The 26,802-nt window shown below is 43.1% G+C and overlaps 1 protein-coding gene across 5 annotated transcripts; it reads right to left on the bottom strand.

Annotated features, from left to right (window-relative positions):
* Positions 1-26,695, bottom strand: LOC148660503 (uncharacterized). 5 transcript variants are annotated; one of them, XM_088637848.1, is made up of 58 exons: positions 24,718-26,695; positions 24,031-24,185; positions 23,795-23,916; positions 23,343-23,407; positions 22,955-23,094; positions 22,669-22,729; positions 22,379-22,533; positions 22,143-22,264; positions 21,684-21,748; positions 21,296-21,435; positions 21,010-21,070; positions 20,720-20,874; positions 20,484-20,605; positions 20,030-20,094; positions 19,643-19,782; positions 19,357-19,417; positions 19,067-19,221; positions 18,831-18,952; positions 18,377-18,441; positions 17,990-18,129; positions 17,704-17,764; positions 17,414-17,568; positions 17,178-17,299; positions 16,724-16,788; positions 16,337-16,476; positions 16,051-16,111; positions 15,761-15,915; positions 15,525-15,646; positions 15,066-15,130; positions 14,679-14,818; positions 14,393-14,453; positions 14,103-14,257; positions 13,867-13,988; positions 13,413-13,477; positions 13,026-13,165; positions 12,740-12,800; positions 12,450-12,604; positions 12,214-12,335; positions 11,760-11,824; positions 11,373-11,512; positions 11,087-11,147; positions 10,797-10,951; positions 10,561-10,682; positions 10,107-10,171; positions 9,717-9,856; positions 9,182-9,242; positions 8,576-8,733; positions 7,857-7,978; positions 7,426-7,487; positions 6,887-6,987; positions 6,510-6,564; positions 5,910-6,067; positions 5,109-5,230; positions 4,583-4,644; positions 3,913-4,013; positions 2,889-3,073; positions 2,207-2,306; positions 1-1,676 (listed from the first exon to the last, which is right to left on the bottom strand). In XM_088637848.1, exons 1-57 carry the CDS (start codon positions 25,614-25,616, stop codon positions 2,211-2,213), a joined length of 7,008 nt encoding a protein of 2,335 aa, XP_088493974.1. In that variant the 5' UTR covers positions 25,617-26,695; the 3' UTR covers positions 1-1,676; positions 2,207-2,210. The 5 variants fall into 5 exon arrangements, with proteins under 5 accessions (XP_088493974.1, XP_088493977.1, XP_088493976.1 ...); XM_088637851.1 differs by lacking the exons at positions 4,583-4,644; positions 5,109-5,230; positions 5,910-6,067; positions 6,510-6,564; positions 6,887-6,987; XM_088637850.1 differs by lacking the exons at positions 5,910-6,067; positions 6,510-6,564; positions 6,887-6,987; positions 7,426-7,487; positions 7,857-7,978.
* Between the last annotated feature and the right edge of the window lie 107 nt (positions 26,696-26,802).

The following is a 26,802-nucleotide window of genomic DNA, read 5'->3' as shown; positions in this document are numbered from 1 at the left end:
TTGCATAAGATATGTGTTTATTGAAACTAGAATGCTATATAATGAAATATGTTTATATGTTCTGATAGAAATATGAACAGAAACAGACTTAGGCACAGGCTCTCTCTCTCTCTCTGAGATGCACAGGGTGATTATCTCTTTCCTACAGCAGTATCTCGTGTGCTCCACCCTTGGCATCACAATAACTCCTTCGCAATACAGATCACAATGTGGGACTGAGAGACTCCGGGCAGGTGCTGTAGGACGTTTTCTTCACTGCGTTTACTCAATTCCTGATCTAATCGCATGTTCAATTGTACCAATGTGTTGTTTTTTTCTCCAAATGGTATTGTAAAAGCAGTTCTAGGTCCCCCAGTCCCTATTAAATATCAGGCAGTACAGGAAAGAGGAGCTGGCCTTTGCAGCGAACTCATCTCTGTCTTACAGCTCACGTTAATTAGTCTGTTTCAGTCCTGCATAGGAAATGAAAAAATCACAGCAGTGGCAATTTTAAATGGAAGCAAATAAATAATTGATAAATACGTAAATGGATCATTGATAGGCTGGTTAAATTAAGACAGCTGAATAAATAGTATAAAAATAAATCTGATTTAAGATTCCATAATACCCCTTCCCACCAAATAATATCGCTCTTCCACACTATGTGCTCTGTGTCAAACAGAGAAGCATATTCGTGAGCGGAAGAAGCTTTATAAAAAGCATAATACTGCTAGAAATAATTCAACCCGCATCGTGATCAATAATAAGAGTTACAGTAATAGAATAAGAAGAACTAGCCTGCACTGTCCAGCTGTGCAGAAATGAGTGAATTAAACAGTGAATTAAGAATTGCACTTCATCCTAAATTTCCCTGCTCTGCTCTTTCTTTAAAAAACTGTCCTGGTCGTTTGCACAGTGCTTTTGACTATACTACTCGAAACCCAGAACGGGAGGCCATAAAGTGTGCTGCATTGTACATGGGATTGCAGTTTCTGTGTATGATAAAAGGATGTAAGTGATCCCGGCAATGCAAATGCAGTCATTTCCAATTTCTGTTCAGACGCGCTGGGCGGAAGGTGCTCAGGCTAGGCATGAGAGTTAAGAAGCTGGTTCTATATACATACAAAGGATGTGAAGGAATTTGGAGTTTCTATCCAAGTGACTGGAAACCTTCGATCTGCCCGGATCAGCAGATCTCCAGATCGGGTGTTATGATCGGTAAATTGTGTGAGTTTTACAGCAGGATGGGAAAAAGGTCAGCAAAAATATTGCAACATATGACGTAGTGGGCACAAAGATCCGAGCGTCTGTGAGCCAGTGTCCATATGTGCGTGACACATTTGAAGGGAAGGCCTCAGGCATTGTCTTATTGCCCATCGGATCCACTAACACCTCTTAGTTTTATCCACCCCAGCAGGGCAGAGGCCATGAGCTTGAGGGTCCAGTCCTGGGCCTGATGGGCTGGAGGTGGACATGGCGACGCTGAGGATTATATGAGGAGCTGATGAGGCTGCTGGGGTTGGTTTTCTTTGACAGATCGGCTCTTGCTCGGGTTTCAGGGAGGCGTGCAGTTGTGGTGATGCATCGAGGGGCGTCTCTAGTAGAAGTGAAGACGTTGAGACAGTGGGGGTGTTTTCTTCAAGGTGAAGGGGAAGTGGCTGTAGAGGTGCCAGGTGCATGGTGGGAAAACTGCAGATCTGTGGAGAAGATTGGAGAAGCAGGTTTTACTTCTGTGATTCACCTTTCAGGGACACAACTCTAAATCTTACACACTGCAGCCCGAAAAGGGAAAAGAAATAACTTTCTGGGAAACAGAGGTTGATTCCAGACTGACAAGTAAAAAAGGAAATAACAGAACTGGTTGTTGAGGAAACCTTGTGGGGGGTTTGACTTTCAATCAGCTGTTCCGAGTGGTATTGAACTCTTGTTCTGTGGCAGCTCGCACAACGACGCGGCTCCCCACACAATCCCAGTGAGCAGCATCACAGGGTTTTCTTTGGCCATTCTAGCTGGGTGCTGTGATTGCAGGGTCCATAAGCGGGTGATTGCAATAACTGCACAGGCAGCACTCTCCACCACACATGGACAGGATGTCTCAGTTGTATGCACAGGCTTACAAAATGTGCCTGGACTCCCAACACAACATGGAATAAAATAGGACTTCTCTTGCCAGTTTTAGCCTATATCTGTCCTCCACACCAAAAATTAAACAGTAAAACAGTCTCACCTTCTCAGAAAAGGCCATTTCTAGTTGCATATTGCACGTGGTATGATCTTCTTCTGTGCCATCTCCTCCTGAAGGCAGCACAGCAACCACACAGCAGACACTGGAATACAGAAACAAGCACTCAACACTGACAAAGCACACACTGGAATACAGAAACAAGCACTGAGCACTGACACAGCACACACTGGAATAGAGACAAGCCCTGAACACTGACACAGCACACACTGGAACAGAGACAAGCACTGAACACTGACACAGCACACACTGGAATAGAGACAAGCCCTGAACACTGACACAGCACACACTGGAATAGAGACAAGCCCTGAACACTGACACAGCACACACTGGAACAGAGACAAGCACTGAACACTGACACAGCACATACTGGAAGAGAGAGAGAAGCACTGCTCACTGACACAGCACACACTGGAATAGAGACAAGCCCTGAACACTGACACAGCACACACTGGAACAGAGACAAGCCCTGAACACTGACACAGCACACACTGGAACTGAGACAAGCACTGAACACCGACACAGCACACACTGGAACAGAGACAAGCACTGAACACCGACACAGCACACACTGGAACAGAGACAAGCACTGAACACTGACACAGCACACACTGGAATACAGAGGATGCCAGCAAGACTCTTTGCAGTCGTAACCTAGTGTACTTACACACAGAAGGATCCAGAGGGGTACCAGGAGAATTGCAATCCCACAGGGGATGATTATAGCCAGGGCCCAAGCAGGGAAACCTTTGCCAATAATTTTGGTTATTGGCGATGTGGTTAACAGTGTAGTGGGACGAGGAGTCGTCGTCGTCGTTGTTGTTGTAGTTGTTGTTGTAGTTGTTGTATTGACTTCATTTGCGTGGGCACAAAAAAAAACATTTCATTCATTGAATAATTGTTTTCTTCATTTTGTAAATGATTTTTAGAGCACTCTAATTCTGTACACATGTGTTCTGATCCCTGTTCCCTCCATCCCAACTTTACTCCATCTCAATTTCATTTCAACTGAAACTCTCTCAGCTAGGAGAGTTTCACCAAATAAAAGTCTGTTCCCCTCCCCACTGATAGCTGATGTGTGGTGAGAGTACTGGTGCGCTAAGGCTCCCATCGCATCATCCAGGTGGGGCTGCACACTGGTGGTGTAGGAGGGGATCCCCCTTATCTGTGAAGTGTTTTGAGTGGAGTGTCCAGAAAAGCAATTATTGCTTTAATTAATTAATAATAAGCAGTTATTATTATTATTAAATACTCTCTACACATCTCACCCTCTGTCTCATTCATTAGGAGCTAACTGAACTACTGAAGTAGAATTTGACCAAACTACGGAATTCAGTAGCTATGCAAATCAAAGTGGGTTCACATAAATTAGTAGAGAGTGGGTGAAACCTCATTTTTCAACATTTTAGAAATATAACTTTTCGGTAAAATATGTAATATAATAATAGAATAACATTTAATAAAATAATAGAGAGTCTTAAATGTGATTGAGCCTGACCCCGACTAATTAAGACCATACTTGTAGCTTTTAACATGGGATGATATGTAGAAAGTAACTTGTTCTATCTCTATTACTATATAAATATATATTTATATAAATATAAATAACAGTTGGCTTATTATCCATTCGTGAAATGTTCTAGCCCCTAAAAGTCCGTGCGTCCAAATCAAGAAATCATAACTGGACATACTGCTGACGTTGAGAACTGCAGTCAGGAAGTCACTGGGTACTTGAATATCGCCGTCTTCGAACCTGTACACCACACTGGCATGGATGACATTGCTCACGTTGCTGTGGGGACAGAAGGACAGGAGCAGAGGTCTGTCACTGTTACAGCCTGGGACCGCGATCAGTTCATTCTTTTGGATTGAATCTGCTTTGGTGCGGCACTGTAGTACAGTGGGGAGCATCGCTGCCTCGCAGTACTGGGTTGGGTTCCTGGGGCTGCCGTCTGTGTGGAGTTTGTATGTTCTCCCTGCATTTCCGTGGGTTTCTTCCCACAGTCCAAAGACATGCTGATAGGTTAACTGGCTTCTGGGAATATTGGTCCTGTTGTGAGTGTGAGTGTGAGTGTGTGTTTGCGTCTGAGGGCCCAGTGATGAACTGGTGTCCTGTCCAGGGTGTGCCCGTTGCTTGTCAAGGCCAAACAGTTAGAAAATGATGAATGGATAAATCAGCTATTGTCTAACAGCACATCTCCTTGGAACTGCGCACACAGAAGGAGCAACTGAAGAATGTTTCTGTGTAAAGAGTTGACGCTGGGGAATCTCCAGGCAGCTGTGTGCAAGACTAGCATTTCATAGGGGCATGAAATGAAATAGCCGATAGAGAAGGCGTGGAAGAGACACAAAAATACTCACGTGAAAGTAACTGGAGGGAATGTGAACAGGCTGGAGTTTGGTGTTCCTAGGATCTTGCTCAGCTGCAAACAAAACAGGTTAGAAAATGGAATTAAGCCATGATCACATGGGGTCTGAATTAAATTTTGGATTAGCACAGAGGAGGTATATATCAGTTGATTAAATCTCATTCATTCTATTAGATGGATTGTGTCATAGAAAAAAATATTTAGTCATTCACTGAATTTAATTTCAGACAGGTGTGAATAACAGGGGGAAGTATGTATTTGTTTATTACACCTTGTCACTTACTGCTTTATTATTATTACTTTATTATTATATTACGTATTGCTACTGTTTCAGAAATAAATGAAAATTGCTGAATATTGTGTGTACAGTATATAATGTATAACTTACAATATTAAAATAAATGGCTTTATATTATAATGTAATCATAACCCAACCAGCATTAAAAATATCAAAAGTCTATTTTGAGCTGAAAATCATGTGCTTTCCTGAAGTGCTTGTGTCTGTGTAAGAGACTCACCAAGTTATTGACAGAATTGTCAATTTCGGTGTATGTTTCATTTGTGAATTGAAAGCTTTCTGTAACTGGTATATTTGTCATATTGAAGCTCAGAATGATGGCGAAAGCATAATCACTGATTCCTGAAAGGGAGAAAAGAGGGAACAAGAATTTAACTCAAAGCCACACAAAGAACGTTCATTGAAAGTTGTAAAGGAGACTCATCACACACAGTAGTCATGAACTGTCAGGGAACAGGTATTAAAGATGCGTATTGCAGGAGACATGTTTTCTCACACAGAGAAGATGCATCTAAACGGGTAGAGGTTTTGTCTTGTGCACTTGATGTTAGAAAACACAATGTTGTATGTAAACAGATATAATACAGTATCCACAGGGAAGAGAGAAGGTCTTGTTACCAGGAGACTCTCAATTCGAGCCCCTGACTCTGCTACTATCCTCCCGTTTTGCTAAAGGAGGCAAGAAACATCTACAGAAAGGGTTTGTTACCAAGAAACCTTCACCTCATGCTGAGACGTTGCTGACTGGTACTGTCTCACTGTGTTAACGAACATGCTTGTTTTCAGTCCTTTCAAAGGGACGTAAAATCAGTGTCCAATTGTTAGTGTTGCTAGTGTTAGTGTTAGTTAGTTGCTGAAACTCTTTGTGTTGAGTCCTTCAGATAGACATTTAAGTCTAGTTGCCAATAGTAAGTGATTATTTGCAGCAGTTATGATGTTGTAGGTCAGCTCTCTGGTGTCTGTACATCACGTTGCATAGAAGCATCTATCTGGTGTCCACTCATGACATGAATAAACTTACTCTCGTAAGAGACGTTGCTGACTGCCACTTGGTAGGCTCTCTGTGCCTTGAAACGCTGCAAAAATAATTCGTTTGCTAGTTTCAGGATCGCGTCCTCTGCAGGAGCTGGCTTGGTGGTGTTGAACTCCAGTCTGATGAACAGAAGAGCCCTCCCCATTCTGCAGATACAAAGAAACAGGTGAGCAAACCAGAGTAATGAGCTCTCTGATACAGGATGCAGAGCCTGTGTAGACAGGTTTCACGTGTTGCGTAATCTTTCCAGGGATCCTTCTTTTTCAGGACACGGAGCCAAAATCGTGCCTGGCTTGTCCCTGCTCTTATATGTGGTGCCCTGTCAGCCTCTCTGTCTGCACAAGGTTGTGTCACTTCATCGCTCATCAGCTGAGCTGCCTTCCTTCGTGCCGGCCGCTCAGTTTAATGAGTTTTCACATCACACAATAAAAAAAATCTTTCCCCCCCACACCAATATATGTTAATAAAGCCACAGGAACTGTACACTTCAATATGTCGCACTTGCTTGGGTGCAACTGCATAATCGCTGGACGATCAAGAAAGTCTGACCAATGAGAGGTGAGATTAAGAATGACATCACAGACTTGCCTTGTAAGGGGAGGGGCAGTGGGGGTCACCGAAGTGGGAGCTGGGGATGTCGGATCTGAATGGGCGCACAGGGAAGAAAGAAGAAAGTTAAAGAAACAGACATTTTCCAGCATGTCCGATCTCCTAGCGCGTGCCTTTATGACATCGGTAACCAGAATTTGTAATAAAGGTTGCATGTAATTAAAAGTGCCATTTCTGGTAGAAAAGACATCTTTCGGAGCCTGCCGTGTTTTTAATGAGGTCCACAAATGCGAGCGGAATTAAAATGTAGCAAATCATTATTCCTCAAAGCAGAACAGGATCTCCCAGTCCTGTAAACTTCACTGTGACAGCGTCTGGCTGCCTTCTGACAAAGAAGCAGTAAGAGATGGACATACTGTAGGTGTTCAGAATTCCATTCAGGAAGTCACTGGGGACTTGGATCTCGCCGTCTTTGAACCTGTACACCACACTTGCATGGATGACATTGCTCACATTGCTGTGGGAACAGAAGAACAAAGGGAGATATCTGTCACCGTTAACAGTCTGTGACCACAATAAAACTCCTTGTGCATTGAATCTGCCATTTTTTACTGCACTAAGTCCTTAGAACTGTGCACACAGAGGGAGCAATGGAAATATGTTTGTGCGTACAGTGTTGACACTGGGGAACCTCCTGACAGATGTCTGCAAGACTGGACCTTCATATTGGCATGAAATTAAAGACAGAGCTCAGACAGAAGCCAAGGACTGGTGTCCTGTGCTGGGTGCATCCTGCCTCAACCTTATTTCGAGAAAGATAAACGGACGAATCTGCTATTTTCTGACAGTGCATATCCTTAGAACTGCGCACACAGAGGGGGCCCCTGAAGCTTCATATCAGCCTGAAATGAAATAGCCGATACAGAAGGCATGGAAGAGACACAAAAATACCCACGTGAAAGTAGTAGGAGGGAATTTGAACAGGTTGGAGTTTGGTATTCCTAGGATCCGGCTCAGCTGCAAACAAAACCGGTTAGAAAATAGAATTAAATCATGATCACATCGGGGCTGAATTTAATTTTCGATTAGCATGAAAACAGAGGAGATATATATCAGTTGATTAAACCTCATTCATTCATCTCAGACTGATTGTGTCATAGAAAAAATATTTAATCATTCAAAGCTTCTATATAATTGTAAAATAAGTGACAATATATGCAAAAATGACCTATTCGGTGGGTAAATAGCATTTAAAAATGGAAGCATTATACTTTTCTTTACTATGTAATGTACAGTAATTGTAACTCAGTACGCTTTAATATACCCTACTTTGAGATGTAAATGTTCGACTCATGAAATGTTTATGTTCATTTATAAAAGACTCACCAAGTCATTGACAGCATTGTCAATTTCGGTGTATGTTTCATTTGTGAATTGAAAGCTTTCTGTAACTGGTATATTTGTCATATTGAAGCTCAAAATGATTGCGAAAGCATAATCACTGATTCCTGAAAGGGAGAAAAGAGGGAACAAGAATTTAACTCAAAGCCACACAAAGAACGTTCATTGTACGTTGTAAAGGAAATTCATCACAGAGAGTAGTCATGAACTGTCAGGGAACAGGTATTAAAGACGCGTATTACAGGAGACGTTTTCTCACAAACACAGATCAGATGCATCTAAACGGGTAGAGGAGATTTGCACTTGATGTTAGAAAACACAATGTTGTATGTAAACGGATAGAATACAGTATCCACAGGGAAGAGAGAAGTTCTTGTTGCGAGGAGACTCTCAATTCGAGCCCCTGACTGTGCTACTATTCCACTGTTTTGCAAAAGGAGGCAAGAAACATCTACAGAAAGGGTTTGTTACCGAGAAACCTTCACCTCATGCTGAGACTTGCTGACTGGTACTGTCTCACTGTGTTAACGAACATGCTTGTGTTCAGTCCTTTCAAAGGGAGGTACTGTAAAACCAGTGTCCAATTGTTAGTGCCAGAAGAGAAAAGTAGCTGTTTGATGGTGTAGGTCAACCCTGTTGCCTTTATACATCACATTGCATAAAAACATCTACCTAAAGCCTGATAGTTACATGAAAGAACTTACTTTCATAGGACACATTGTTGACTGACGCTTGGTAGGCTTTGGCTGCAGTAAAACGGCTCAAAAATAACTTGTTTGCCATTTCCAGAATGGTATTCTCTGCAGGAGCAGCTTTGGTGGTGTTGAACTCTAATCTGATGAACAGAAGAGCTTTCCCCTTTCTGTGAAGACAAAGATCAAAGCCAAGAAGCGTATGAAAACTGCTATCTTTCTTAGATTATGCATTCTTACTTTAAAATGGATGTTTCTCTGATACCGATCAATACAAATGATGATTTCAAGAATCTTTGCACATTTGGCCATTTTCACTAAAATATTTCCATACAAGACGAGGAAATTTTCGGCGAAGAGTCGTCAAGTCAACTGCAATGTCTTCTCAGTCACGAGCATTTAATTTAGTCTAGTCCCATTTTGAGTCACTCAAACAAAAATGCAAAGCCATATAGTCTTTGCCAACATCACTGGGGATTATTTTTGTGAGCTCTCACTGGGACATCAAGCCATTCTGTCGAGGAAATGAACACTGGCTGTAGCTCCGAGGACTCGTAGACTGTAAAGTAGCCTGAATGGCTCATAAAAAGCATAAGATAAGAAAACACTTCCTCTTGCCTTATAAGTGGAGCTGCAGTTGGCGCCATTGTAGTGGGGGCTGCCGTTGCAGCTGGCCGACCTGCATTTGAACAGAGAAGAGTAATGACATCATTCAGATATTGGGCATCTTTCAGATTCATTGCAAATAAGGCAACAAGCCAAAACCTTCCGTTGTTGTAATTCACAAGCACATTAACAGAGACGCCTGTACAGCATATTCTGAAGAGGAGTTAGTGCCAGCATCTGAGCAATCGCACAGTCAGGTATTTTTCTTATTTGCTGATATCATCAAATATACAGTACCAAAGAAGAAACCAGATGTTTCAGAAGAAAAATAGTAAAACTGGGTGGATGTATGTAATCACAATTACATTCAAGTGCATCAATATACATCATATTCAGTAGAAATCACAAATGTTTTAGTAGGATCGTAAATGTTATTTCACTAATAGTGAGATAATCCACAATATCTGTGTATTCCTGGAGAAGAAAATTGTGGAATATCAATACTGCTGCAGTGATTTACTGTAGAAGTCATGGTGCTGAATCTTACCATTGATGCTCAGTGAGGCTGTGATGCCCTTGGCAGGTCCTGTAATGTTCAGGATCTCCTTCAGTAAAGCACTGGGGTTCTTGATGTCATTGATAAGGAAGTTAAACAGCACTTCAGCCTGGATCTGGTTGCTCTCATTGCTATGGAAATGAACAAATAAGCAATATATGAACATTGGAGTGATCCAATGGACCCTTTTAAGTCGTCATATGTCACTCTCTGTGCTGAACATCGTGGATCAAATGGAATAATATCCCTATCACGGTCAGTCTGTACAATTTATAATGTAACCCTTACATTCATGTTCTCTGGTGTAGTCAGCAGATTATTATCAAGGTATACAAAATTCAGCAGCACAGAATTGCTTTCTGACTGCACTAAAGTCCTTACCTGAATTTAGCAGGAGGAAATTTGGTTTGATTTGCACCCAGGTGTTTGGAAAGGATGTTCTGGAACTAAAATTGAAAGAGAAAACATCATCAAGATTTCAAATGCATTACAATATCAGCTGAATGTATGCAAAATTAAAATTAGCACTTGCTAATTACGTCTGCTCCTTCAATAGCTTTTCAGCTCTTAACTGCCCACATCTCTGTACAATATGGAGGTGAAAATGCAGAAGAGATGAATCTCTTCTCAGACAGAACCTGATCTCTTTTACTCTCTCCTGTTTTGCTTCCTATCGTTTCAAGACGTATCTGAAGACAACATGTTTGAAAGAAGTGTATAGCTGCTCAGTTTTCTGACACAAAGTCAAAGTGAGTTTTTGTCCAGTACAGATGTCAAGGCAGAGCTCCCCGGTAGTGGCGTCCAGCTGTTGTGTTCTCTTTAGTAAGGGTCTCACCAGGTCGTTGATGATGTTCTGGATCTTGCTGTATGTTTCATTGGTCAGGTCGGCCCCTTTCGGGATGGTGAGATTGCTGATGAGGAAGTCAACAGTGACGGCAAAGGAGTTTCCTGTTGTGTCTGTAAACACACACAACCGATCGTCAGCACACCAGGAAAGAGGAACCAACTGCATACAGGAGCTGTCAGAAACTGAGACTCCAGAAGACATTCTTTGTCCTGACAAGAACTTACTCTTATAATGGATTGTTGTGAAGTTGACCGGATAGATTCCCAGGGATTTATAGGGAGCCAGGAAAGCAGTGAAGGCTCTGAGAATCTCAGCGTCATGGGGAACAGGGTTAATAGTGTTGAACTCCAGCGTGAGTACAGCAATGACTGAGCCCTCCCTGTGAAGAGAACACACATTCAGGTTGAACACAGTGGACGTCCCAGCAGTGTGTGGTAAAGAGTGAGGCTGAAGAAGACAGAAAGCCATACTGCCGTTCTCACTGGAACTACAGGTATAAAACTGTGGGACTCACGCTGAAGCTGGAGCTGAGGTTGGAGCTGCAGTGGGAGGTGCCGTTGTCGTAGTTGGCCGACCTGCATTGGTTCATAAACATGCATGTTAACACAAGATAACACATGTTTACATACATGTCCATCGCGGAGATGCACAAAATATGGATGTTTAAACTGTTGAAAATGATCTTTCACTAAGTGAGTAGTCCATGGGGAAAACGAGAACATCGCTATCTTCCTTGAGATGAAAACTGTGGATGATCAATAACGCTGCAGTGATTTAGTAGTCATGGTGCTGGATCTTACCATTGATGCTCAGTGAGGCTGTGATGCCCTTGGCAGGTCCTGTAATGTTCAGGATCTCCTTCAGTAAAGCACTGGGGTTCTTGATGTCATTGATAAGGAAGTTAAACAACACTTCAGCCTGGATCTGGTTGCTCTCATTGCTATGGAAATGAACAAATAAGCAATATATAAACAGAGTGATCCAATGGACCCTTTTAAGTCGTCATATGTCACTCTCTTTGCTGAACATCGTGGATCAAATGGAATAATATCCCTATCACGGTCAGTCTGTACAATTTATAATGTAACCCTTACATTCATGTTCTCTGGTGTAGTCAGCAGATTCTTATCAAGGTATACAAAATTCAGCAGCACAGAATTGCTTTCTGACTGCACTAAAGTCCTTACCTGAATTTAGCAGGAGGAAATTTGGTTTGATATGCACCCAGGTGTTTGGAAAGGATGTCCCGGAACTAAAATTGAAAGAGAAAACATCATCAAGATTTCAAATACATCTCAATATCAGCTGAATAAATGCAAAATTAAAATTAGCACTTGCTAATTACGTCTGCTCCTTCAATAGAGTTTCAGCTCTTAACTGCCCACATCTCTGTACAATATGGAGGTGAAAATGCAGAAGAGATGCATCTCTTCTCAGACAGAACCTGATCTCTTTTACTCTCTACTGTTTTGCTTCCTATCATTTCAAGACATATCTGAAGACAACATGTTTGAAAGAAGTGTATAGCTGCTCAGTTCTCTGACGCAAAGTCAAAGTGAGTGTTTGTCCAGTACAAATATCAAGGCAGAGCTCCCCGGTAGTGGCGTCCAGCTGTTGTGTTCTCTTTAGTAAGGGTCTCACCAGGTCGTTGATGATATTCTGGATCTTGCTGTATGTTTCATTGGTCAGGTCGGCCCCTTTCGGGATGGTGAGATTGCTGATGAGGAAGTCAACAGTGACGGCAAAGGAGTTTCCTGTTGTGTCTGTAAACACACACAACCGATCATCAGCATACCAGGAAAGAGGAACCAACTGCATACAGGAGCTGTCAGAAACTGAGATTCCAGAAGACAATTCTTGCCTCCACAAGAACTTACTCTTATAATGGATTGTTGTGACGTTGACCGGATAGATTCCCAGGGATTTATAGGGAGCCAGGAAAGCAGTGAAGGCTCTGAGAATCTCAGCGTCATGGGGAACAGGGTTAATAGTGTTGAACTCCAGCGTGAGTACAGCAATGACTGAGCCCTCCCTGTGAAGAGAACACACATTCAGGTTGAACACAGTGGATGTTCCAACAGTGTGTGGTAAAGAGTGAGGCTGAAGAAGACAGAAAGCCATACTGCCGTTCTCCCTGGAACTACAGGTATAAAACTGTGGGACTCACGCTGAAGCTGGAGCTGAGGTTGGAGCTGCAGTGGGAGGTGCCGTTGTCGTAGTTGGCCGACCTGCATTGGTTCATAAACATGCATGTTAACACAAGATAACACATGTTTACATACATGTCCATCGCGGAGATGCACAAAATATGGATGTTTATACTGTTGAAAATGATCTTTCACTAAGTGAGTAGTCCATGGGGAAAACGAGAACATCGCTATCTTCCTTGAGATGAAAACTGTGGATGATCAATAACGCTGCAGTGATTTAGTAGTCATGGTGCTGGATCTTACCATTGATGCTCAGTGAGGCTGTGATGCCCTTGGCAGGTCCTGTAATGTTCAGGATCTCCTTCAGTAAAGCACTGGGGTTCTTGATGTCATTGATAAGGAAGTTAAACAGCACTTCAGCCTGGATCTGGTTGCTCTCATTGCTATGGAAATGAACAAATGATCAATATATAAACAGAGTGATCCAATGGACCCTTTTAAGTCGTCATATGTCACTCTCTTTGCTGAACATCGTGGATCAAATGGAATAATATCCCTATCACGGTCATGCTGTACAATTTATAATGTAACCCTTACGTTCATGTTCTCTGGTGTAGTCAGCAGATTATTATCAAGGTATACAAAATTCAGCAGCACAGAATTGCTTTCTGACTGCACTAAAGTCCTTACCTGAATTTAGCAGGAGGAAATTTGGTTTGATTTGCACCCAGGTGTTTGGAAAGGATGTCCTGGAACTAAAATTGAAAGAGAAAACATCATCAAGATTTCAAATACATCTCAATATCAGCTGAATAAATGCAAAATTAAAATTAGCACTTGCTAATTACGTCTGCTCCTTCAATAGATTTTCAGCTCTTAACTGCCCACCTCTCTGTACAATATGGAGGTGAAAATGCAGAAGAGATGAATCTCTTCTCAGACAGAACCTGATCTCTTTTACTCTCTACTGTTTTGCTTCCTATCATTTCAAGACATATCTGAAGACAACATGTTTGAAAGAAGTGTATAGCTGCTCAGTTCTCTGACGCAAAGTCAAAGTGAGTGTTCGTCCAGTACAAATATCAAGGCAGAGCTCCCCGGTAGTGGCGTCCAGCTGTTGTGTTCTCTTTAGTAAGGGTCTCACCAGGTCGTTGATGATATTCTGGATCTTGCTGTATGTTTCATTGGTCAGGTCGGCCCCTTTCGGGATGGTGAGATTGCTGATGAGGAAGTCAACAGTGACGGCAAAGGAGTTTCCTGTTGTGTCTGTAAACACACACAACCGATCGTCAGCACACCAGGAAAGAGGAACCAACTGCATACAGGAGCTGTCAGAAACTAAGACTCCAGAAGACATTCTTTGTCCTGACAAGAACTTACTCTTATAATGGATTGTTGTGACGTTGACCGGATAGATTCCCAGGGATTTATAGGGAGCCAGGAAAGCAGTGAAGGCTCTGAGAATCTCAGCGTCATGGGGAACAGGGTTAATAGTGTTGAACTCCAGCGTGAGTACAGCAATGACTGAGCCCTCCCTGTGAAGAGAACACACATTCAGGTTGAACACAGTGGACGTCCCAGCAGTGTGTGGTAAAGAGTGAGGCTGAAGAAGACAGAAAGCCATACTGCCATTCTCCCTGGAACTACAGGTATAAAACTATGGGACTCACGCTGAAGCTGGAGCTGAGGTTGGAGCTGCAGTGGGAGGTGCCGTTGTCGTAGTTGGCCGACCTGCATTAGTTCATAAACATGCATGTTAACACAAGATAACACATGTTTACATACATGTCCATCGCGGAGATGCACAAAATATGGATGTTTATACTGTTGAAAATGATCTTTCACTAAGTGAGTAGTCCATGGGGAAAACGAGAACATCGCTATCTTCCGTGAGATGAACACTGTGGATGATCAATAACGCTGCAGTGATTTAGAAGTCATGGTGCTGGATCTTACCATTGATGCTCAGAGAGGCTGTGATGCCCTTGGCAGGTCCTGTAATGTTCAGGATCTCCTTCAGTAAAGCACTGGGGTTCTTGATGTCATTGATAAGGAAGTTAAACAGCACTTCAGCCTGGATCTGGTTGCTCTCATTGCTATGGAAATGAACAAATAATCAATATATGAACAGAGTGATCCAATGGACCCTTTTAAGTCGTCATATGTCACTCTCTTTGCTGAACATCGTGGATCAAATGGAATAATATCCCTATCACGGTCATGCTGTACAATTTATAATGTAACCCTTACATTCATGTTCTCTGGTGTAGTCAGCAGATTCTTATCAAGGTATACAAAATTCAGCAGCACAGAATTGCTTTCTGACTGCACTAAAGTCCTTACCTGAATTTAGCAGGAGGAAATTTGGTTTGATTTGCACCCAGGTGTTTGGAAAGGATGTTCTGGAACTAAAATTGAAACAGAAAACATCATCAAGATTTCAAATACATCTCAATATCAGCTGAATAAATGCAAAATTAAAATTAGCACTTGCTAATTATATCTGCTACAGTACTTCAACAGCTTTTCATCTCTTAACTGCCCACATCTCTGTACAATATGGAGGTGAAAATGCAGAAGAGATGAATCTCTTCTCAGACAGAACCTGATCTCTTTTACTCTCTCCTGTTTTGCTTCCTATCGTTTCAAGACGTATCTGAAGACAACATGTTTGAAAGAAGTGTATAGCTGCTCAGTTCTCTGACGCAAAGTCAAAGTGAGTGTTTGTCCAGTACAAATATCAAGGCAGAGCTCCCCGGTAGTGGCGTCCAGCTGTTGTGTTCTCTTTAGTAAGGGTCTCACCAGGTCGTTGATGATATTCTGGATCTTGCTGTATGTTTCATTGGTCAGGTTGGCCCCTTTCGGGATGGTGAGATTGCTGATGAGGAAGTCAACAGTGACGGCAAAGGAGTTTCCTGTTGTGTCTGTAAACACACACAACCGATCATCAGCATACCAGGAAAGAGGAACCAACTGCATACAGGAGCTGTCAGAAACTGAGACTCCAGAAGACATTTCTTGCCTCCACAAGAACTTACTCTTATAATGGATTGTTGTGACGTTGACCGGATAGATTCCCAGGGATTTATAGGGAGCCAGGAAAGCAGTGAAGGCTCTGAGAATCTCAGCGTCATGGGGAACAGGGTTAATAGTGTTGAACTCCAGCGTGAGTACAGCAATGACTGAGCCCTCCCTGTGAAGAGAACACACATTCAGGTTGAACACAGTGGACGTCCCAGCAGTGTGTGGTAAAGAGTGAGGCTGAAGAAGACAGAAAGCCATATTGCCATTCTCACTGGAACTACAGGTATAAAACTGTGGGACTCACGCTGAAGCTGGAGCTGAGGTTGGAGCTGCAGTGGGGGGTGCCGTTGTCGTAGTTGGCCGACCTGCATTAGTTCATAAACATGCATGTTAACACAAGATAACACATGTTTACAAACATGTCCATCGCGGAGATGCACAAAATATGGATGTTTATACTGTTGAAAATGATCTTTCACTAAGTGAGTAGTCCATGGGGAAAACGAGAACATCGCTATCTTCCTTGAGATGAACACAGTGGATGATCAATAACGCTGCAGTGATTTAGAAGTCATGGTGCTGGATCTTACCATTGATGCTCAGTGAGGCTGTGATGCCCTTGGCAGGTCCTGTAATGTTCAGGATCTCCTTCAGTAAAGCACTGGGGTTCTTGATGTCATTGATAAGGAAGTTAAACAGCACTTCAGCCTGGATCTGGTTGCTCTCATTGCTATGGAAATGAACAAATAAGCAATATATGAACAGAGTAATCCAATGGACCCTTTTAAGTCGTCATATGTCACTCTCTTTGCTGAACATCGTGGATCAAATGGAATAATATCCCTATCACGGTCAGTCTGTACAATTTATAATGTAACCCTTACATTCATGTTCTCTGGTGTAGTCAGCAGATTATTATCAAGGTATACAAAATTCAGCAGCACAGAATTGCTTTCTGACTGCACTAAAGTCCTTACCTGAATTTAGCAGGAGGAAATTTGGTTTGATTTGCACCCAGGTGTTTGGAAAGGATGTCCTGGAACTAAAATTGAAAGAGAAAACATCATCAAGATTTCAAATGCATCACAATATCAGCTGAATAAATGCAAAATTAAAATTAGCACTTGCTAATTACGTCTGCTCCTTCAATAGCTTTTCAGCTCTTAACTGCCCACATCTCTGTACAATATGGAGGTGAAAATGCAGAAGAGATGAATCTCTTCTCAGACAGAACCTGATCTCTATTACTCTCTTCTGTTTTGCTTCCTATCGTTTCAAGACGTATCTGAAGACAACATGTTTGAAAGAAGTGTATAGCTGCTCAGTTCTCTGACGCAAAGTCAAAGTGAGTGTTTGTCCAGTACAAATATCAAGGCAGAGCTCCCCGGTAGTGGCGTCCAGCTGTTGTGTTCTCTTTAGTAAGGGTCTCACCAGGTTGTTGATGATGTTCTGGATCTTGCTGTATGTTTCATTGGTCAGGTCGGCCCCCTTCGGGATGGTGAGATTGCTGATGAGGAAGTCAACAGTGACGGCAAAGGAGTTTCCTGTTGTGTCTGTAAACACACACAAAAGATCATCAGCACACCAGGAAAGAGAAACCAACTGCATACAGGAGCTGTCAGAAACTGAGACTCCAGAAGACATTTCTTGCCTCCACAAGAACTTACTCTTATAATGGATTGTTGTGACGTTGACCGGATAGATTCCCAGGGATTTATAGGGAGCCAGGAAAGCAGTGAAGGCTCTGAGAATCTCAGCGTCATGGGGAACAGGGTTAATAGTGTTGAACTCCAGCGTGAGTACAGCAATGACTGAGCCCTCCCTGTGAAGAGAACACACATTCAGGTTGAACACAGTGGACGTCCCAGCAGTGTGTGGTAAAGAGTGAGGCTGAAGAAGACAGAAAGCCATATTGCCGTTCTCACTGGAACTACAGGTATAAAACTGTGGGACTCACGCTGAAGCTGGAGCTGAGGTTGGAGCTGCAGTGGGAGGTGCCGTTGTCGTAGTTGGCCGACCTGCATTAGTTCATAAACATGCATGTTAACACAAGATAACACATGTTGACATACATGTCCATCGCGGAGATGCACAAAATATCGATGTTTATACTGTTGAAAATGATCTTTCACTAAGTGAGTAGTCCATGGGGAAAACGAGAACATCGCTATCTTCCTTGAGATGAAAACTCTGGATGATCAATAACGCTGCAGTGATTTAGAAGTCATGGTGCTGGATCTTACCATTGATGCTCAGTGAGGCTGTGATGCCCTTGGCAGGTCCTGTAATGTTCAGGATCTCCTTCAGTAAAGCACTGGGGTTCTTGATGTCATTGATAAGGAAGTTAAACAGCACTTCAGCCTGGATCTGGTTGCTCTCATTGCTATGGAAATGAACAAATAAGCAATATATGAACAGAGTGATCCAATGGACCCTTTTAATTCGTCATATGTCACTCTCTTTGCTGAACATCGTGGATCAAATGGAATAATATCCCTATCACGGTCAGTCTGTACAATTTATAATGTAACCCTTACATTCATGTTCTCTGGTGTAGTCAGCAGATTATTATCAAGGTATACAAAATTCAGCAGCACAGAATTGCTTTCTGACTGCACTAAAGTCCTTACCTGAATTTAGCAGGAGGAAATTTGGTTTGATTTGCACCCAGGTGTTTGGAAAGGATGTCCTGGAACTAAAATTGAAAGAGAAAACATCATCAAGATTTCAAATGCATCACAATATCAGCTGAATAAATGCAAAATTAAAATTAGCACTTGCTAATTACGTCTGCTCCTTCAATAGCTTTTCAGCTCTTAACTGCCCACATCTCTGTACAATATGGAGGTGAAAATGCAGAAGAGATGAATCTCTTCTCAGACAGAACCTGATCTCTATTACTCTCTTCTGTTTTGCTTCCTATCGTTTCAAGACGTATCTGAAGACAACATGTTTGAAAGAAGTGTATAGCTGCTCAGTTCTCTGACGCAAAGTCAAAGTGAGTGTTTGTCCAGTACAAATATCAAGGCAGAGCTCCCCGGTAGTGGCGTCCAGCTGTTGTGTTCTCTTTAGTAAGGGTCTCACCAGGTCGTTGATGATGTTCTGGATCTTGCTGTATGTTTCATTGGTCAGGTCGGCCCCCTTCGGGATGGTGAGATTGCTGATGAGGAAGTCAACAGTGACGGCAAAGGAGTTTCCTGTTGTGTCTGTAAACACACACAAAAGATCGTCAGCACACCAGGAAAGAGAAACCAACTGCATACAGGAGCTGTCAGAAACTGAGACTCCAGAAGACATTTCTTGCCTCCACAAGAACTTACTCTTATAATGGATTGTTGTGACGTTGACCGGATAGATTCCCAGGGATTTATAGGGAGCCAGGAAAGCAGTGAAGGCTCTGAGAATCTCAGCGTCATGGGGAACAGGGTTAATAGTGTTGAACTCCAGCGTGAGTACAGCAATGACTGAGCCCTCCCTGTGAAGAGAACACACATTCAGGTTGAACACAGTGGACGTCCCAGCAGTGTGTGGTAAAGAGTGAGGCTGAAGAAGACAGAAAGCCATATTGCCGTTCTCACTGGAACTACAGGTATAAAACTGTGGGACTCACGCTGAAGCTGGAGCTGAGGTTGGAGCTGCAGTGGGAGGTGCCGTTGTCGTAGTTGGCCGACCTGCATTAGTTCATAAACATGCATGTTAACACAAGATAACACATGTTGACATACATGTCCATCGCGGAGATGCACAAAATATCGATGTTTATACTGTTGAAAATGATCTTTCACTAAGTGAGTAGTCCATGGGGAAAACGAGAACATCGCTATCTTCCTTGAGATGAAAACTCTGGATGATCAATAACGCTGCAGTGATTTAGAAGTCATGGTGCTGGATCTTACCATTGATGCTCAGTGAGGCTGTGATGCCCTTGGCAGGTCCTGTAATGTTCAGGATCTCCTTCAGTAAAGCACTGGGGTTCTTGATGTCATTGATAAGGAAGTTAAACAGCACTTCAGCCTGGATCTGGTTGCTCTCATTGCTATGGAAATGAACAAATAAGCAATATATGAACAGAGTGATCCAATGGACCCTTTTAATTCGTCATATGTCACTCTCTTTGCTGAACATCGTGGATCAAATGGAATAATATCCCTATCACGGTCAGTCTGTACAATTTATAATGTAACCCTTACATTCATGTTCTCTGGTGTAGTCAGCAGATTCTTATCAAGGTATACAAAATTCAGCAGCACAGAATTGCTTTCTGACTGCACTAAAGTCCTTACCTGAATTTAGCAGGAGGAAATTTGGTTTGATATGCACCCAGGTGTTTGGAAAGGATGTCCCGGAACTAAAATTGAAAGAGAAAACATCATCAAGATTTCAAATACATCTCAATATCAGCTGAATAAATGCAAAATTAAAATTAGCACTTGCTAATTACGTCTGCTCCTTCAATAGAGTTTCAGCTCTTAACTGCCCACATCTCTGTACAATATGGAGGTGAAAATGCAGAAGAGATGAATCTCTTCTCAGACAGAACCTGATCTCTTTTACTCTCTCCTGTTTTGCTTCCTATCGTTTCAAGACGTATCTGAAGACAACATGTTTGAAAGAAGTGTATAGCTGCTCAGTTTTCTGACACAAAGTCAAAGTGAGTTTTTGTCCAGTACAGATGTCAAGGCAGAGCTCCCCGGTAGTGGCGTCCAGCTGTTGTGTTCTCTTTAGTAAGGGTCTCACCAGGTCGTTGATGATATTCTGGATCTTGCTGTATGTTTCATTGGTCAGGTTGGCCCCTTTCGGGATGGTGAGATTGCTGATGAGGAAGTCAACAGTGATGGCAAAGGAGTTTCCTGTTGTGTCTGTAAACACACACAACCGATCGTCAGCACACCAGGAAAGAGGAACCAGCTGCATACAGGAGCTGTCAGAAACTGAGACTCCAGAAGACATTCTTTGTCCTGACAAGAACTTACTCTTATAATGGATTGTTGTGACGTTGACCGGATAGATTCCCAGGGATTTATAGGGAGCCAGGAAAGCAGTGAAGGCTCTGAGAATCTCAGCGTCATGGGGAACAGGGTTAATAGTGTTGAACTCCAGCGTGAGTACAGCAATGACTGAGCCCTCCCTGTGAAGAGAACACACATTCAGGTTGAACACAGTGGACGTCCCAGCAGTGTGTGGTAAAGAGTGAGGCTGAAGAAGACAGAAAGCCATACTGCCATTCTCCCTGGAACTACAAGTATAAAACTGTGGGACTCACGCTGAAGCTGGAGCTGAGGTTGGAGCTGCAGTGGGAGGTGCCGTTGTCGTAGTTGGCCGACCTGCATTAGTTCATAAACATGCATGTTAACACAAGATAACACATGTTTACATACATGTCCATTGCGGAGATGCACAAAATATGGATGTTTATACTGTTGAAAATGATCTTTCACTAAGTGAGTAGTCCATGGGGAAAACGAGAACATCGCTATCTTCCTTGAGATGAAAACTGTGGATGATCAATAACGCTGCAGTGATTTAGAAGTCATGGTGCTGGATCTTACCATTGATGCTCAGTGAGGCTGTGATGCCCTTGGCAGGTCCTGTAATGTTCAGGATCTCCTTCAGTAAAGCACTGGGGTTCTTGATGTCATTGATAAGGAAGTTAAACAGCACTTCAGCCTGGATCTGGTTGCTCTCATTGCTATGGATATGAACAAATAAGCAATACATGAACAGAGTGATCCAATGGACCCCTTTTAAGTCGTCATATGTCACTCTCTTTGCTGAACATCGTGGATCAAATGGAATAATATCCCTATCACGGTCATGCTGTACAATTTATAATGTAACCCTTACATTCATGTTCTCTTGTGTAGTCAGCAGATTATTATCAAGGTATACAAAATTCAGCAGCACAGAATTGCTTTCTGACTGCACTAAAGTACTTACCTGAATTTAGCAGGAGGAAATTTGGTTTGATTTGCACCCAGGTGTTTGGAAAGGATGTTCTGGAACTAAAATTGAAAGAGAAAACATCATCAAGATTTCAAATACATCTCAATATCAGCTGAATAAATGCAAAATTAAAATTAGCACTTGCTAATTACATCTGCTACTGTACTTCAACAGCTTTTCATCTCTTAACTGCCCACATCTCTGTACAATATGGAGGTGAAAATGCAGAAGAGATGAATCTCTTCTCAGACAGAACCTGATCTCTTTTACTCTCTTCTGTTTTGCTTCCTATCGTTTCAAGCCGTATCTGAAGACAACATGTTTGAAAGAAGTGTATAGCTGCTCAGTTCTCTGACGCAAAGTCAAAGTAAGTGTTTGTCCAGTACAAATATCAAGGCAGAGCTCCCCGGTAGTGGCGTCCAGCTGTTGTGTTCTCTTTAGTAAGGGTCTCACCAGGTCGTTGATGATATTCTGGATCTTGCTGTATGTTTCATTGGTCAGGTCGGCCCCCTTCGGGATGGTGAGATTGCTGATGAGGAAGTCAACAGTGACGGCAAAGGAGTTTCCTGTTGTGTCTGTAAACACACACAACCACTTGTCAGCACACCAGGAAAGAGGAACCAACTGCATACAGGAGCTGTCAGAAACTGAGACTCCAGAAGACATTTCTTGCCTCCACAAGAACTTACTCTTATAATGGATCGTTGTGACGTTGACCGGATAGATTCCCAGGGATTTATAGGGAGCCAGGAAAGCAGTGAAGGCTCTGAGAATCTCAGCGTCATGGGGAACAGGGTTAATAGTGTTGAACTCCAGCGTGAGTACAGCAATGACTGAGCCCTCCCTGTGAAGAGAACACACATTCAGGTTGAACACAGTGGACGTCCCAGCAGTGTGTGGTAAAGAGTGAGGCTGAAGAAGACAGAAAGCCATATTGCCGTTCTCACTGGAACTACAGGTATAAAATTGTGGGACTCACGCTGAAGCTGGAGCTGAGGTTGGAGCTGCAGTGGGAGGTGCCGTTGTCGTAGTTGGCCGACCTGCATTGGTTCATAAACATGCATGTTAACACAAGATAACACATGTTTACATACATGTCCATCGCGGAGATGCACAAAATATGGATGTTTATACTGTTGAAAATGATCTTTCACTAAGTGAGTAGTCCATGGGGAAAACGAGAACATCGCTATCTTCCTTGAGATGAAAACTGTGGATGATCAATAACGCTGCAGTGATTTAGAAGTCATGGTGCTGGATCTTACCATTGATGCTCAGTGAGGCTGTGATGCCCTTGGCAGGTCCTGTAATGTTCAGGATCTCCTTCAGTAAAGCACTGGGGTTCTTGATGTCATTGATAAGGAAGTTAAACAGCACTTCAGCCTGGATCTGGTTGCTCTCATTGCTATGGATATGAACAAATAAGCAATATATGAACAGAGTGATCCAATGGAGCTCTTTTAAGTCGTCATATGTCACTCTCTTTGCTGAACATCGTGGATCAAATGGAATAATATCCCTATCACGGTCATGCTGTACAATTTATAATGTAACCCTTACATTCATGTTCTCTGGTGTAGTCAGCAGATTATTATCAAGGTATACAAAATTCAGCAGCACAGAATTGCTTTCTGACTGCACTAAAGTCCTTACCTGAATTTAGCAGGAGGAAATTTGGTTTGATTTGCACCCAGGTGTTTGGAAAGGATGTCCTGGAACTAAAATTGAAAGAGAAAACATCATCAAGATTTCAAATGCATCACAATATCAGCTGAATGTATGCAAAATTAAAATTAGCACTTGCTAATTACGTCTGCTCCTTCAATAGTTTTTCATCTCTTAACTGCCCACATCTCTGTACAATATGGAGGTGAAAATGCAGAAGAGATGAATCTCTTCTCAGACAGAACCTGATCTCTTTTACTCTCTTCTGTTTTGCTTCCTATCGTTTCAAGATGTATCTGAAGGCAACGTTTGAAGGAAGTGTGTAGTTTCTCAGTTCTCTGATGCAAAGTCAAAGTGAGTGTTTGTCCAGTACAGATGTCAAGGCAGAGCTCCCCGGTAGTGGCGTCCAGCTGTTGTGTTCTCTTTAGTAAGGGTCTCACCAGGTCGTTGATGATGTTCTGGATCTTGCTGTACGTTTCATTGGTCAGGTCGGCCCCTTTCGGGATGGTGAGATTGCTGATGAGGAAGTCAACAGTGACGGCAAAGGAGTTTCCTGTTGTGTCTGTAAACACACACAACCACTTGTCAGCACACCAGGAAAGAGGAACCAACTGCATACAGGAGCTGTCAGAAACTGAGACTCCAGAAGACATTTCTTGCCTCCACAAGAACTTACTCTTATAATGGATTGTTGTGACGTTGACCGGATACATTCCCAGGGATTTATAGGGAGCCAGGAAAGCAGTGAAGGCTCTGAGAATATCAGCGTCATGGGGAACAGGGTTTATAGTGTTGAACTCCAGCGTGAGTACAGCAATGACTGAGCTCTCCCTGTGAAGAGATTAAAGATTTAAATCTGATTCAGTAAAATTTCCAGCAATGCTCTTATATAAGAACTGCACATGCCTTAAGGAGATATCTGTTTTCTATACATTTACATTCTCTGTCATTTTCTTTATATCTTTTGTCTTTATTTATTTTTATGTGGTGTTTCAATATTTTATGTTGTTGTTATTTAATCATTGGCAGGTTGTGCCTGCTTCGTACTGGAGTGATTTTATCCTTCATGATGTTTGATAGAATATTTTCCTGGCAGAGATTCCCTCATGACGATATTTATTTACAATATTCTGCAATATCATTATTTATTATATCACATTATTTATATATTATACTGTACACAATGAAAATTTAAATCAAATAAAAAAGCTCGTATAAGTGTGATTTTGTTGTTTATGTGGATTTATTAGCTTCCAACATTAAAGAGGAAATCAGGAAAACAAGTGTCTTAGCATGAAATAAATATGGAAAGATACATCACTACATCAGCCTCATATCACATATACAGTATATGGTTACTTACATTTCCGTGGACATTGCAGACACTGTTGTGATGGTATCTCTGGCAACAGTGGTCCAGTTACTGGCAGCAGAAGTTGAGTTGACTCCTGCTGTATTAGTGACTGGAGCAGCAGCAGGAGATGTAGGAATAACTGCAGGAGCTGAAGGACTGGCGCTGGAGAGATGAGCCACGGAACTGGTTGAGGTCAGTGATGCTGTCGTCACTGTGGTTGGTACAGACTCAGGGACTGTACTGGGTGGTGCAGTAGGTCTCTCAGTGGGTGAAGGAATATTAGTGACTGGAGCAGCAGCAGGAGATGTAGGAATAACTGAAGGAGCTGAAGGACTGGCGCTGGAGAGATGAGCCACGGAACTGGTTGAGGTCAGTGATGCCCTCGTCACTGTGGTTGGTACAGACTCAGGGACTGTACTGGGCGGTGCAGTAGGTCTCTCAGTGGGCGAAGGAATATTAGTGACTGGAGCAGCAGCAGGAGATGTAGGAATAACTGAAGGAGCTGAAGGACTGGCGCTGGAGAGATGAGCCACGGAACTGGTTGAGGTCAGTGATGCCCTTGTCACTGTGGTTGGTACAGACTCAGGGACTGTACTGGGCGGTGCAGTAGGTCTCTCAGTGGGCGAAGGAATATTAGTGACTGGAGCAGCAGCAGGAGATGTAGGAATAACTGAAGGAGCTGAAGGACTGGCGCTGGAGAGATGAGCCACGGAACTGGTTGAGGTCAGTGATGCCCTTGTCACTGTGGTTGGTACAGACTCAGGGACTGTACTGGGCGGTGCAGTAGGTCTCTCAGTGGGCGAAGGAATATTAGTGACTGGAGCAGCAGCAGGAGATGTAGGAATAACTGAAGGAGCTGAAGGACTGGCACTGGAAAGATGAGGTGTAGAACTGGTAGTAAAGGCCATTGTTGTAGTTGTTGGGGCTGTTGTTGTGCTTGGTGGAGTAGTGGTGGTAGTTGGGGTAGGTGTTCTTGTAGTTTCAGGAGTTGTTGTGGTGCTGGGGGTAGTTGTTGTGCTAGTTGGGGCCGGTGTTGTTGTAGTTTCAGTAGTTGTTGTGGTGGTGGGGGCAGTTGTTTTGATAGTAGGAGCAGGTGTTGTAGTTGTTGGGGCTGTTGTTGTGCTTGGTGGAGTAGTGGTGGTAGTTGGGGAAGGTCTTTTAGTAGTTTCAAGAGTTGTTGTGGTGGTGTGGTTAGTTGTGGTAGTAGGGGCAGGTGTTGTAGTTGTTGGGGCTGTTGTTGTGCTTGGTGGAGTAGTGGTGGTAGTTGGGGCAGGTGTTGTTGTAGTTTCAGAAGTTGTTGTGGTGGTGGGGGTAGTTGTTGTGGTAGTAGGGGCAGGTGTTGTAGTTGTTGGGGCTGTTGTTGTGCCTGGTGGAGTAGTGGTGGTAGTTGGGGCAGGTGTTGTAGTAGTTTCAGGAGTTGTTGTGGTGGGGGCAGTTGTTGTGGTAGTAGGGGCAGGTGTTGATGTAGTTTCAGGAGTTGTTGTGGTGGTGGGGGCAGTTGTTGTGGTTGTAGGGGCAGGTGTTGTAGTTGTTGGGGCTGTTGTTGTGCTTGGTGGAGTAGTGGTGGTAGTTGGGGCAGGTGTTGTAGTAGTTTCAGGAGTTGTTGTGGTGGGGGCAGTTGTTGTGGTAGTAGGGGCAGGTGTTGTAGTTTCAGGAGTTGTTGTGGTGGTGGGGGCAATTGTTGTGGTTGTAGGGGCAGGTGTTGTAGTTGTTGGGGCTGTTGTTGTGCTTGGTGGAGTAGTGGTGGTAGTTGGGGCAGGTGTTGTTGTAGTTTCAGGAGTTGTTGTGGTGGTGGGGGCAGTTGTTGTGGTAGTAGGGGCAGGTGTTGTAGTTGTTGGGGCTGTTGTTGTGCTTGGTGGAGTAGTTGTGGTAGTTGGGGCAGGTGTAGTAGTTTCAGGAGTTGTTGTGGTGGTGGGGGCAGTTGTTGTGGTAGTAGGGGCAGGTGTTGTAGTTGTTGGGGCTGTAGTTGTGCTTGGTGGAGTAGTTGTGGTAGTTGGGGCAGGTGTAGTAGTTTCAGGAGTTGTTGTGGTGGTGGGGGCAGTTGTTGTGGTAGTAGGGGCAGGTGTTGTAGTTGTTGGGGCTGTAGTTGTGCTT

The sequence above is a fragment of the Lepisosteus platostomus genome, chromosome 6 (genome assembly GCF_059453375.1).
Source record: "Lepisosteus platostomus isolate fLepPlt1 chromosome 6, fLepPlt1.hap1, whole genome shotgun sequence".
In the NCBI taxonomy this organism is placed as follows: domain Eukaryota; kingdom Metazoa; phylum Chordata; class Actinopteri; order Semionotiformes; family Lepisosteidae; genus Lepisosteus; species Lepisosteus platostomus.
This window is presented reverse-complemented; position numbering and strand designations above follow the sequence as displayed.

What these genes read in the sequence shown, in the direction of transcription:
- LOC148660503 (XM_088637848.1), bottom strand. Translation starts at nt 25,616, where the DNA reads ATGGCCTTTACTACCAGTTCTACACCTCATCTTTCCAGTGCCAGTCCT. An exon ending in CACAACAATCCATTATAAGA is followed by an intron (nt 18,953 to 19,066) that starts GTAAGTTCTTGT and finishes GTGTGTTTACAG; the next exon opens with ACACAACAGGAAACTCCTTT. An exon ending in TTCCCTCCTACTACTTTCAC is followed by an intron (nt 6,988 to 7,425) that starts GTGGGTATTTTT and finishes CTGTTCCCACAG; the next exon opens with CAATGTGAGCAATGTCATCC.